At 40.2% G+C, this 12310-nt stretch overlaps 1 protein-coding gene across 2 annotated transcripts; it reads left to right on the forward strand.

The window, feature by feature from the left end:
- The first annotated feature begins 1531 nt into the window (after positions 1-1531).
- Positions 1532-11606, forward strand: LOC127452527 (PR domain zinc finger protein 1-like). 2 transcript variants are annotated; one of them, XM_051718039.1, is made up of 7 exons: positions 1532-1677; positions 4217-4468; positions 5822-5944; positions 6933-7185; positions 9280-10241; positions 10352-10480; positions 10578-11606. In XM_051718039.1, exons 1-7 carry the CDS (start codon positions 1651-1653, stop codon positions 11163-11165), a joined length of 2334 nt encoding a protein of 777 aa, XP_051573999.1. In that variant the 5' UTR covers positions 1532-1650; the 3' UTR covers positions 11166-11606. The 2 variants fall into 2 exon arrangements, with proteins under 2 accessions (XP_051573999.1, XP_051574001.1); XM_051718041.1 differs by having other exon boundaries at positions 5825-5944.
- The last annotated feature ends 704 nt before the right edge of the window (positions 11607-12310 follow it).

Here is a 12310-nt window from a genome sequence, read left to right on the forward strand (position 1 = left end):
TGTAACCTCTTACCCAAATCCTAAACTTAAAAATTATTTTAATAGGTAAATCACTGTTGTGTACCACGGAAGAAAGAAAACTTTTTTTATTGTGTCTATCCATTTAATACATTTCTCATTACATTTGACATTCCATTTGTATTTAAAAAAAAAATATTATTATTATTTTTTTTTTTTTTTGTGGTATCAATTTTCTCCCACCACCCATATATTAGTCAGAAAAAAGAAAAAAAAAAGAAAAAGAAATGTATTAGTGTATGTACAGTATTAGGCAGAATGAAAACTTTGGTGAGTTGAATGAGTGTTATTTATTGTTAATATATACATCAGTCATTTGAATTGCATAAATTAATATGGAATGAATAACCAAATGTTTCCTTACAATAAAGTGTTGGACAGCAAGCTAGCAAAAATGTGATGCTTGTATTGTTTTGATAACTGTTTGGTCTCTCTGGGAGTAAAAGTTGTAAATTTTTTGTATGAGACAATTCGTACAATATCTTACGATTTCACCATCTCGTACAAATTATTACGAGTTGCCATGAGACTGTGCTGAAAGTGCCACAGTTTAAACTTTTCCCATTATTCAGTTTCTTATGGCCACTGTTTTTGTAATCTTGTTTACGGAGATGATTCTATAATTTTTTGGTTGATCAACATGCATTAACACAGTGAAGATATTCCTCTGCAGTGATGTTTTTTATGAGTTTGGTAGGAGCGCTGTTTGGGTTGAAAAATGCACCAGAGAGTGCAGGTGGGGCGGGAAGGGCCATGAAAGGGGGTCAGAAGAGGAACAGAGACGTCACTCAGCTCCCAGTAAACAGCGCTAGTCATTGAGTCACCGTCACAGGACATCCTTCCTTCACAGGAAGAGAGCAAGCGAGGGGAAGACGCATCAACATGTTCACTTTCCTCTTCAAACAAGACCTCACCTCTGGGGCTTTGTGTCTAAATAGCATGGTCTTGTGTGTCTCAATATTCCAAGGGCCGTTTTGGCCACATTATTTCTTGTGTGAGGGGTCTGTGTTCTAAACAAATTCCAATCTGGGAGGTCTGATCACAGATAGTTTAGTGTAACTGTTAGTCCTTGCTTTTTTATGTAAAAGGAAATAGTAGTAAAATGTAGCATGCACATTACACATGAGTTTCCGTGACTAGATTTACGAATAACTCTGGAAAAGGAAAACAGGGTGGAATTTTTTTGGAAATAAGGATAATGTAGAAATAAAGTAGATATGCCCATTTTAATCAATAAAAGCAACAACAACAAAAAAAGAATATGCTTATAAAGTGTACAACAGAGATTGTTTCAAATTCTGCTGCATTTGAATTCTAATTTAGTGTCTCAGAATGTGTGTGTGTCTGTGTGTGTGACAGAGAGACACTGAATGAGTGAAGCAATGGAGTAATTGTTAGATCATTGTACTGTGAGGGCAGAGTTAGTGACGTAAAAGTGGGAGTGGAAGTGGGTGGAGCCAGACTGCCTTCAACAAGTCAGACAAACATGCTCAGGCAGTCAGTCAATCTCAGGCACTCGTAGGAGAGTCACTTACCATCTGGACTAGCAGTGGGACAGGAGAACTGTGAACTGCACCTGTCCCATAGACACAGAGACACACACACTCAGGGGAGAGATCACACACAGCCTCTATGTGTGGCTGGGACCAGAACCTCCTGGTAAGACTTATTTCTCTGAATTTTTGGGCTGTAGCAGTTTCTGTGATTTCATGCTTTGTTTTTGTTGTCAAACGTGTCAAATCTTTTGACTTTGCTACACTGGAATTAATACATTTTTTTTATTATTATTATGATTGATTTAATTATGTTAAATTTAATATTTCAAAAAAGCTGTCATTAATTAAATATGCTGTGGTGGTTTGCTGTCGTAAGGAACAACAGTTTAATTGGTGCGATCTAATTAATCTAATTATTTGTATGCAAATTATTATAATTTTCAGCTGCCACTTTGTAGCCATATATATATATATATATATTAGTTTAAAACTTTTTTTTTAGAAATTCCTCTTTAGCCTTTCAGTAAATATAATAGTGTTATGTAATACGTTTTGAATAGATGGACTGAAGCATCTATACATTTGATTTTTGAATAATATTTTTGTTTATAAAATATTTTTCCCTAAACAGACAGAAGAAAATGCTGAGCATGGCTCTTCTCATTTCCATTTTTGTTAATGTTGAGTTTTTCTGTTTCAGAATTAGTTTTGGGTCTACAGCTGTCCTACGCACAAAATTATTTATCACAAAAAGCAAAGAACATTTTTAAAAAAATAAAAAAATAGTTAATAAAAATACTGTTATAGTTTTATTTCTTTTAAAACAATTCTTTTCAATTATTCTTTATTAAAACATTTTTTATAATTAATTCAGTGAGCTTTGTAGTTATTGAAATAAGATCTTATTGTTTGTAATAATAAGAACACACTGATAAGCAGTATTTGTGTCAGTAGGTTAATTTAGGATCTGAACACGTCTTATGTTTTTCTTTTTGAATGTTTTGTTTCAATCGATTTTTAAAATTCAAATATTTAATTTTTTAATACATGGTCTGAAATCGTATTCATTCAGAGCGGCTTCAAATTAATGAAATAAATTAAGATCATTTGTCGCTATAAGAACCAACAGAAGAAGTGTGTCTATGTTTCTTTATTTAGCTTGAAACTATTATATGTTTAATCAGTTTAGCATGTTCAGTAGAACATTCTCTGAGCAGAATAGTTTCAGATATGATAGGTCACCTACAAGTTAAGCTTTGTGTATATTTGAAGTTTGGTTCTGTTACTTTAACTCCCAATGGAAAAAGTTTATCCCCGAACAAAGGCCAACTAACAAAGGACAATGCATCTATGTGAACTTCTGCAGTTAATCTAGGATGGATTTCAAAGACATTAGTCATTAATCTTACAGTTCATAAAAAAATCTTTTTTTTTTAAACACTGGACCTTAACACTTACTTAGTTTACTAATCTTAAACCATGACTTGCACTACACATAAATATCTAATATTGGCATTATATTCATGATGTTTAGTCGGAGGGGAACTGGCCCCCACAGTGAGCCTGGTTTCTCCCAAGGTTATTTTTCTTCATTAACCAACATCTTATGGAGTTTTGTTTTCCTTACCACAGTCGCCTTCAGCTTAATCACAGGGGTTCTAAATACAATTATTATTTAATTATTAATTATAAATTTGTATACACAATTCACTCTAAAATTTGTATCAAACTGCACAATGATGCCTCTAAGACTTTATAGATGTTACAGTTTCATTTTTTGTTAATGCATGATTTTCTGTAAAGCTGCTTTGAAACGATGTGTGTTGTGAAAAGCGCTATACAAATAAAAATGATGACTTTTGTTGCTCTTGCTCACACACACACGCACACACACACACACATTCTCTGGGATGGATGGTTCCGTTGCTCTGCTACTCTGATTCCAATTTTAGCTACATTCAGATGCAGACGGAACTTCCTTCCTCTGTTTGTGACTTTTTTCCACACAGGGGAGAAAACAGGGAGAGGGGAAGAGCTACGAGAGATTAGGGCAATGAGAAGAGAGAGATTGGGATCTGTCCTGACCTTATGAACGGGTTGGGATGGCTGTTGTCTTTTATTTACTTTTAAGAGCACTTCAGGTGCTCTATATAGAAATAGTTTGCTTGCCTCTGTTTTATTGTTATCTGAACAATCGAGGAATAATTTAGGCAAAGGTATTCAGGTATTATATTCTTTGTAATTCATAATTCTGTTTTGAAATGGACGATTTTTGGATTATATGAGTTCACACTGTCCACACTGAAATTCTGTGATACAAAATCTATTCTTAACATGTAATTAACAAGAAAGTTTAAAAAAATGTAATTGTTAACTTAAGAAATATTTCAGATTCCCCACTATTTCTAGGTCACTGATCAAATTAGCAAATTTGTGACATTAAGCATGTAACTCCTTTGTACGAAAGGTCAGATTTTCTTGCTTTCATTAAAGCACACAAGTAGAAAATTCTCAAATCATGCTGCAATAACATAGATCGTCAGCGTTTTGTCCATGCCAACTCAACTTTGTACTCAAATTGTTGAACTGCATGCTGCTAATATAATTTGTAGTGACAAAAATTGATAATGTTGAGTTCCCTAGTTCTCACACACCATCTGATCAGTCAGCACGTCTAACACTGATTAATTTTCTTTTTTCAGGCTGCCTCTGATCACAGCTCGGCCATGTTGACTACGGAGGGAGCAACCTACACCACTGACAATGAGGAGCTCAAGATGGACATAGAAGATGTAGACATGACAAAATGGACGGAGGCAGAGTTTGAGGAGAAATGCACATACATTGTGAAGGACCACACCTGGGAGGATCCCCCAGAGAGTGTGGACCTCACTCGGGCTGAGACGTCGTTACCCAGAAACCTGGCCTTCAAACACCCGCCGGACTCCAAAGAGGTACGACACTCGTGGCCTGAAGGCATCCTTTTTTAAATGCGCCACTTGCATGTTACAACTGCAGTTGTGTGTGCCATCTGCTAATAAAAACTGTCTTCATGTCCAGTAAATCTGCAAGCCCACCTTAAATTATCAGGTTATCAAACTGAAAAGACACTTGTTTAAGCACAACTTTAGAAGAGAGAGTTGGTTGTAATTTGTGTTTAAACAGTGTCTCCATAAAGCCACACCTACTCATCACACAAGTGTTATTAATCTTTTTTATCTACACTGTCAACAGAGCTTTTTAAACTTGTTTTCTTGGAAAAAGTCCCTGTCTGTCTCTCTCTGTGTGAGTGTGTTTAATAAGCTCTAGTCACATTGTTACTCGGCTAACGCAAACATCCATATATCAGAGTGCCACATGACAAGCTCCTCGAGCACTAGAGTGCAAAAGTTGAGAGGCGAGCACTTTGCCATTTATCACAAGCGTTTTATCTGCAGCAGACTGCCGTGTCTGTGCCCAAGACAACCCACAAACACACTACTTTCCACCTTTCCTGCAATAATGATGGTCAGTGCTTTGAATAGGATTAGCCTCTCTTATTTTGAAAGTGTTTCTAGATCAATGGGAACAGGTTTATAGATTTTCTCATCAGTCGCTCAGTCTGTCTTATCTCTTCCTGTGAGAAAAAAAGAGAGCCCCCTTTATGAGCACGTATTTATGAGGTGATAAAGAGTTTAGCCTCTTTCTTCAAGAAGCACCTGAGGTTCAAACGGGATGAGAGTGAGTGAAGTTATGTACTTGCAGAGGAAGATTATGGTGATGAGAAAGCATTGATAGGAAGTGCTTAATAAGCGCTTGTAATCACTCTTTGTGAGAGTTTGTGCAGAGGGATGTTTGTTACCGTGAGATAAAAGGGAGATTTTAGGGTGAAGTCAGATCCATTCTGCAGAATGCCACAGATTTTCCCCCAAAATTGGCACAGAAAATGTAAAAAAAAAAAAAGTCTTTATCTCAAAGAAAGCACCTGTATGATTTGATGTTTGCCGATAACTTCAGGAGTGTCTGTGCGGTTAATGAGAGGTGAGGCAGGACAAACGAGTAGTCTCTCTCAGCCTTAGGATGTGACCTTGATGACCTTTGACTTCCTGTGGTTGTTGAGAGAGGTGATGGGTGAAGAAAGGCATGGCTCCATGCCTTTCAAGTGTGCACATCTGGCTAACTAACATGCAATTCTCTCTCAGACACTTACTAATGTAAATTTCGATTAAGAACATAACATTTATCCACCTAAATCTGAACCTCAGATGAGAAAGAGCAAACTTCTGCACAGTAAACTTCCTTACAACCTGTTTTTCCACTATTTTAAGCAGGTTATTGGTGTAGTAAGCAGAGAATACATCCCCAAAGGCACTCGCTTTGGCCCCCTAGTGGGAGAAAGATACACTGCAGAAGACGTCCCTAAAGATGCTAACAGAAAGTACTTCTGGCGGGTGAGTTGTTTTGTTTCAGAAGCTTTCAATAAAGTGGGAGTAGACAAGAAAAAGAAGAAAAAATACTGTGTCACTTCCTGTTCCACTGACTGACTTCCTGTGTGACATCATGGGGTAGAAGGTTATGTGAGTTTACACTCAGAAACTGCTGAGTAAAGATCTGCTGTTTTGGGAACTGCATTACTGCATGGGTGCTGAATGACTGAGAGTGCAGAGATTCGTTCCATGAAGCGTCATCTGCATTTGACTGTGCAGCTCTCTGAGTGTGTGTGACAGGAAGTGCTGAATGACTCTGCAGTTCTGTTGCTGTGAATATACAGGTCAGGGTGTCTAAATAGAGAAAAGTATCACATTAAGGCATTACATGTGTCACTACCATTAAAATGATGCATTCTCTCACTCTAACCCCAGCTGTCATCTGCAGCTGTCATCAAGGAGAAAGTGCAAAGTCAACCAACTCTGGTTTTCAGTTGACTTATTCTCTGTCACTTCCATACTGCTGCTGAATCAAAGATTCCCAAGTGGAGCAATTCTGGTCCAATTAAATGCAGCATTGATGATCATTCTTTCCTGTAGTACCATCAGTCTCTTACTATACATTGCTCGACAGATGATTGCAGTCATTTGTGAGAGTTTAGGCAGTAGCGGAAGCATGGTATTGACATTTCAGAGGGAAACCTGGTTTGTGACGTCTTGAAAGTGTTCATGGAACTTGCGAGCTTAGTGTAAACAACTCATCGAGACAGGCGTCCCCCTAACAAATCTGAGACAACACCTCAGACTGCATCAGAGAGCTCAGAACGAGACATGGGTTTTAGTTAACAGGATGGATATACTCTGAGGCTGTGAATATTAGTGTGGGGATGTTTGCTGACTCAGTGTGTGACTTTATAAGAGCCAAACGTACTTGTCTGAGATATAAGAACCAAACTGGAGGACTCGAGAAAAGATCATTGTAATAAAGACCTCTTCTTTATTTATTTTGCAGATATACTCAAATGGAGATTTACATCATTTTGTGGACGGTCTTGATGAGGAGAAGAGCAACTGGATGCGTTATGTAAATCCAGCTCACTCCCAGCAGGAACAGAACCTTGCTGCTTGCCAAAATGGCATGAACATCTATTTCTACACAGTGAAGGCCATTCCTGCAGACCAGGAGCTGCTGGTGTGGTACTGCCCTGAATTCGCTCACCGTCTCAACTACCCTGCCTCAGGAGAGATTATGATGCAGAAACTCAGTAAGTTCACAGAAATATAAATATTTGATGTCTCTCTATGTGTGGATGTCATAGACTTGGACAGATTTCCTATTTTGTCTTATCTCAGTTAAAGTCAAGGAAAAACATGCCCACTAGAGATAGAACCTGTAAGCTATGTTCAAACACAACAGCCTCTTCTCTTTCATCTCTACTAAGATCGGAATTCTTTAAGCCACTCTTCCTCTGCTGTGTTTTTGTTCAGACTAATTACAAAGAATAGGATTCACTGTTACAGTTGAGGAGGCTCTTTAAACATGAAAGCCTAGGCAAAGGTTTATTTTGCCCAACATACTAAACCTGCAATAAAAGTCTCAAAGCTAAAGTGATGTGACAGAGGGAAAGATTGATATGGAGGAGAGTGGGAGATTATAGGTAGGTGAACAGGCCAGCCAGTGTGACTCCTCGCCCTAGTGTCATGCGCATGCCCTGGGGCCACTGGATGCAGCCGACCCCTTTGAGCTCAACACACACACACACACACACACACACACACACACACACACACACACACACACACACACAGAGAGAGAGAGAGAGAGAGAGAGAGAGAGAGAGAGAGAGAGAGAGGTCTGTGATTACACCTACTGACTCATGACTTCAGTCCATCTACCTACAACCAGAGGAAGGTTGAGCTGCCCTTGTGTCTCAAAGCAGAACAGGAGCAGCCCCAAAGAAACCAAGTGGATGACTCAATCTAATAGAATGGGCTGATATGACTGACACAACCTCCCACATGAGATTTATTTAGAAAAGCTTAGGCAGGAAAAATTTTTTCACTGGCCCTGTATCGGGTAAAATGACAGCACACTTCAGCCAACATATATCTTGAGTCCCTTCATTCTTTTATCATGCTGCCTCAGAAGGTATTGGAGTTTTTTTTTTTTTTTTTTTTTTTTTTTTTAGAGAAATTCTTTATTTGTTTGCCACTTCAAGAGACAGGAGAGGCTAGTAAGAAAAAAGAAAAAGAAAAGAAAAGAAAGAAAGAGCATCTCCATTGACTAGCTGAACTTCCTGGCGGCAGGGCTGTGCTGACAGATTGATATCTCTGTGATCTCTGGCTGTTTGTTTTTGGCAAGCTCCCTGGGGAGGAACAGAGCTGGTACTATCTGTGGAAGAGAGGTGGGAAGGGAGAACTGATAACCTCTCGGTGTGTTTACACGTAGCTGCTGGGACAGAAGGATAGGGAAGTAGAGTGTATGGTAGATCTTTGAGGGATACCTTTCATGCGCACACTTGCACTCACACTTGAATTCTACACAATTAACCCTGTGAACATTCAGTGAACAGGAAGCAGGAAGTTATTTAATTGTTTACATCCTTTTTAAGGAGATTAGCAGTGAAGTATTTAAGATAATGAATATGGGAAAGTCATTTTGTAATTAGCTTTCCACCTTTCATCAAATGTGGGTGGGTGGGAGGGTTGGGGTAGGATTGAATTATGGGTATATTTAGTGCTGAGACCCAAACTTGAGAAACATAATTCTCCATGTATGCTTCATAATGTGAACTGGCTCTAATAACAGTATACATTTGCGTTCTCATCTAAGTTATTTGAAGTGATTTCTGTAAAAGCTTTTAGGTTAAAGGCTGTGTAGAGGTTTGGTAACTTCTTTGAGATCCATTACTAAATAAAATCCCTTCCAGGTCTTTGTGGGCTCTTTGGTTGGGAGGGGGGGTCTAGGCATTTGTAAGGTCCTATTAGCAGGACACCATCAGTCCCTCCACAGCCACTCAGTGAACCCTATTAGATAGTATCAGTGCATCCATCCCACCCTGACCGGGGCGGCTGTCAGGCCTCACATCCTGTCTGTAGACCCTAATACAAGATAATTTGTCAAACTGTCACACTAATTGAACCACTGGGGTGCTTTGTTGAAACTTGGTTTGAGGAGAGCTATGTGCTCTGGGACAATATACTTGCTATGTACCTCAAAATAAAAATGACTGGAATTGGATGTATTTGTGTTCCTTGACAAGGAATAAATGTAAAACAATTCACAAACAGCGAGACCTGTAGAAATAAATGTAAGGGAATGAGGAAATCCCTGATGTTGTTTTATTGTGTGTTGACAGAACAGAGTCTGATTGAAGCCAAGCAGCAAGCAACTGAAGTGAAGAACCCAGTTAAAAGAGAGCACAGCGTTTCTGAGATTTTGAAGGATGTCCTGCAAGAACCCAGCAGACCACTTCCCACTCGTCCCCGCTGCCCCAACATCCCAGACCGACCTCTTTACCCAAGTGCTGTCTACCCACTCCGTCTCCCCCTGAACGAGGATCTCTTGAAGAGTAGCACAGCGTTCGGCCTCCCGACACGCTCTCACAGACAGTGTTCATTGACGCGATGTCCCTCAGCGCACAGCAGTCCTGTGAGCAGTCCTGAAAGCAGTCCTACACCAGCATCCCTTGAACAAAGAGACACCCTGCTCTCCTTCTCTCAAGCTCTCTACGGTCATGGCCTGGGCCACTACCCTGGCTACTCACCAGCAGGCCCGATGTCATTCTACTCCAACCCGCACTACTCACGCTACCTCATGCCCCACTACCCTGTTAATAGTTTAGCTGGGCCACCTTCTCTGGGGGGTATGTTCCCACACATGTACCCCTTTTACAGCAGCTTGGTACCCCCACATGTACCCTTCCCACCTGGAATGCTTCCATCTGAGGGTGGCCGGCAGTTTCCACTACCAGACTCTCCGGCTCCCAGAGACATCTTACTCCCAGCGGCCACCAGTGCCTTCTCTGTGGCCACTTCTCTGAAAGCCAAACCACTTCATGGACATGGGCACCCCTATGCTGCTGCCGGTGGCTCCCCAACAGCTGGTTCTGCAGCCTCTACAGGTCGTCTTCCTACCAAGCCTACCTCAGCTCTTTTGGGTACCACTCACTCAGAGGATGAGGCTATCAACCTCAGCAAGATGAAACGAGGCTCCACAGGCTATAAAAGCCTAGATTACCCATTGAAAAAGCAGAACGGGAAGATCAAATATGAGTGCAATGTCTGCAGCAAGACCTTTGGTCAACTGTCCAATCTCAAGGTATGCAGGAGAACCATGACTCTTCTTTTTCCCATGTCATAAAATGCATGTACTACATATCTGTTAAAAGTACAGCTAGTTGTTCCTTGCTTACCTGCCTTTATTTTCAGGTGCATCTGCGAGTCCATAGCGGTGAGCGACCCTTTAAGTGTCAGACCTGCAATAAAGGTTTCACCCAGCTTGCCCACCTGCAGAAACACTATTTGGTCCACACAGGAGAGAAACCCCACGAATGCCAGGTTGGCAACCTCCCTTTAGTAATAAGCAGTCTAGAACCATCTGTGAAGATCAGTGAGTTCCCTGTTCAAATGCTAAAGCTCTGCTTTTAATTCACAGGTGTGTCATAAGCGCTTCAGTAGCACCAGCAACTTGAAAACCCATTTGCGACTGCACTCCGGTGAAAAGCCCTACCAATGCAAGATCTGCCCAGCCAAGTTTACTCAGTTTGTCCATCTCAAGCTGCACAAACGCTTGCACACGCGAGAACGTCCGCACCAGTGCCCGCATTGTCACCGTAACTACATCCACCTCAGCAGCCTGCGGCTCCACGTCAAAGGCTACTGCTTAGCAAATGCTCCTTCTCCCAACTGCAGCCTGGACGAACTCAATCGTGTCAACGAGGAGATCGAGCATTTTGACATCAGCGATAATGCCGACAGGCTAGAAGAAATGGAGGGATTTGACGTGGAGAGCATGGCAGAGAAGCAGATTTTTGGGCTGCTTTGGCAGGAGATGGATTTTAAGGCCTCTTTCCACAAAGGTAGCACTAGAAGAGAACTCCACTCCCCACCACCTCCATTATCTGCGTACTGTCTGAGCGAGTCTGGCAGTGAGGCCTCTGTCATCAAGGTGCATTGTAGCAGCCCGCTCCCGCTCCTACCCATCAAGGTTAAAAAGGAGACAGAGGAGGCCATGGAAACTTAGCTAACTACAGCCTTGCTCTAGGCCAGATTATGGACAGCCACAAGTGTATATAATCCTTCACAAAGATATCAGGCTTTGACCTTTACATTCAGGGACTTGAACTACTCAGGGCTAACAGACATTGATCTTGTTCATCAGTGATCCAGTATGTCCTACACAAATGATAAAGACAATCATATTCTTTTATTAATTTTATTTTTTTCTTAATATTATTTGCTATTTTTGTGTTTACTTCAGTTCGTTATGTAACCTATTTAATTTATTGTTCACATGTCATCCTTCTAAAGCAATACATGAAAATAATGTTTACAATGACTGGTGAATTCATTGTAATTTTTATAGATTTTTCCATTCTATATTGCCATTTTTTGTGGATAGTTTCTAAGTGTAGATAGTGTCCCAGTTGACTGTGATTTCATGTGTGACTGCAATGAGCTTACCACATTCAGGTTTATTTTTAATGTGGGCTGAGGTCAGAGGTAGACCTTTTTGTTGAAGGCTTTTTGTACTCCTAAAGAGGGGGAAGAGGAGAGGTCAGAGGTTACATATCTATGTGTACATGTTTTACATAACATTTATTATCTTTGAGCTCTACACAAAATATAATGAACACAAAAGGGCATATTATATATTACCAACAACTCTTACCTCAAAATTTGTGCGCACGTGTGTGTGTGTGTGTGTGTGTGTGTGTGGGCAGGTTTGGGTGGTTTAAGAGGACTTTTTTTTAGGTTACAAACTGGTAATAACAAGGGTATTTTGCTATAAATGTGGTTTATGAAGACATTTCTTGTTTCCTCATAATTCAAATTACTTAAAAAACATACTAAACTATGTTATTTTTGAAAATGTAAAAATGCAGACATTTTTTTTGTGAGGGTTAGGTTTATGGGTAGGGTTAGGGGATAGAATCTATAGTTCATACAGTATAAAAATCATTATGTCTATGGAGAGTCCTCATAAGGATAGCACCAAAATGTGTGTGTGTGTGTGTGTGTGTGTGTGTGTTTGTGTGTGTGTTGTGTCAGAGGCACATGTGATATTTGTTTTACTACTTGAAGAGGAAACCAAATGTCCCAATGTGCAGATCTACATGTGGTCCAAAGAACAGCAGTTAAAAGTCTGGCTGTCACACACTGGCTGTG

This window comes from Myxocyprinus asiaticus, chromosome 15, assembly GCF_019703515.2.
Source record: "Myxocyprinus asiaticus isolate MX2 ecotype Aquarium Trade chromosome 15, UBuf_Myxa_2, whole genome shotgun sequence".
Classification (NCBI taxonomy): Eukaryota; Metazoa; Chordata; class Actinopteri; order Cypriniformes; family Catostomidae; genus Myxocyprinus; species Myxocyprinus asiaticus.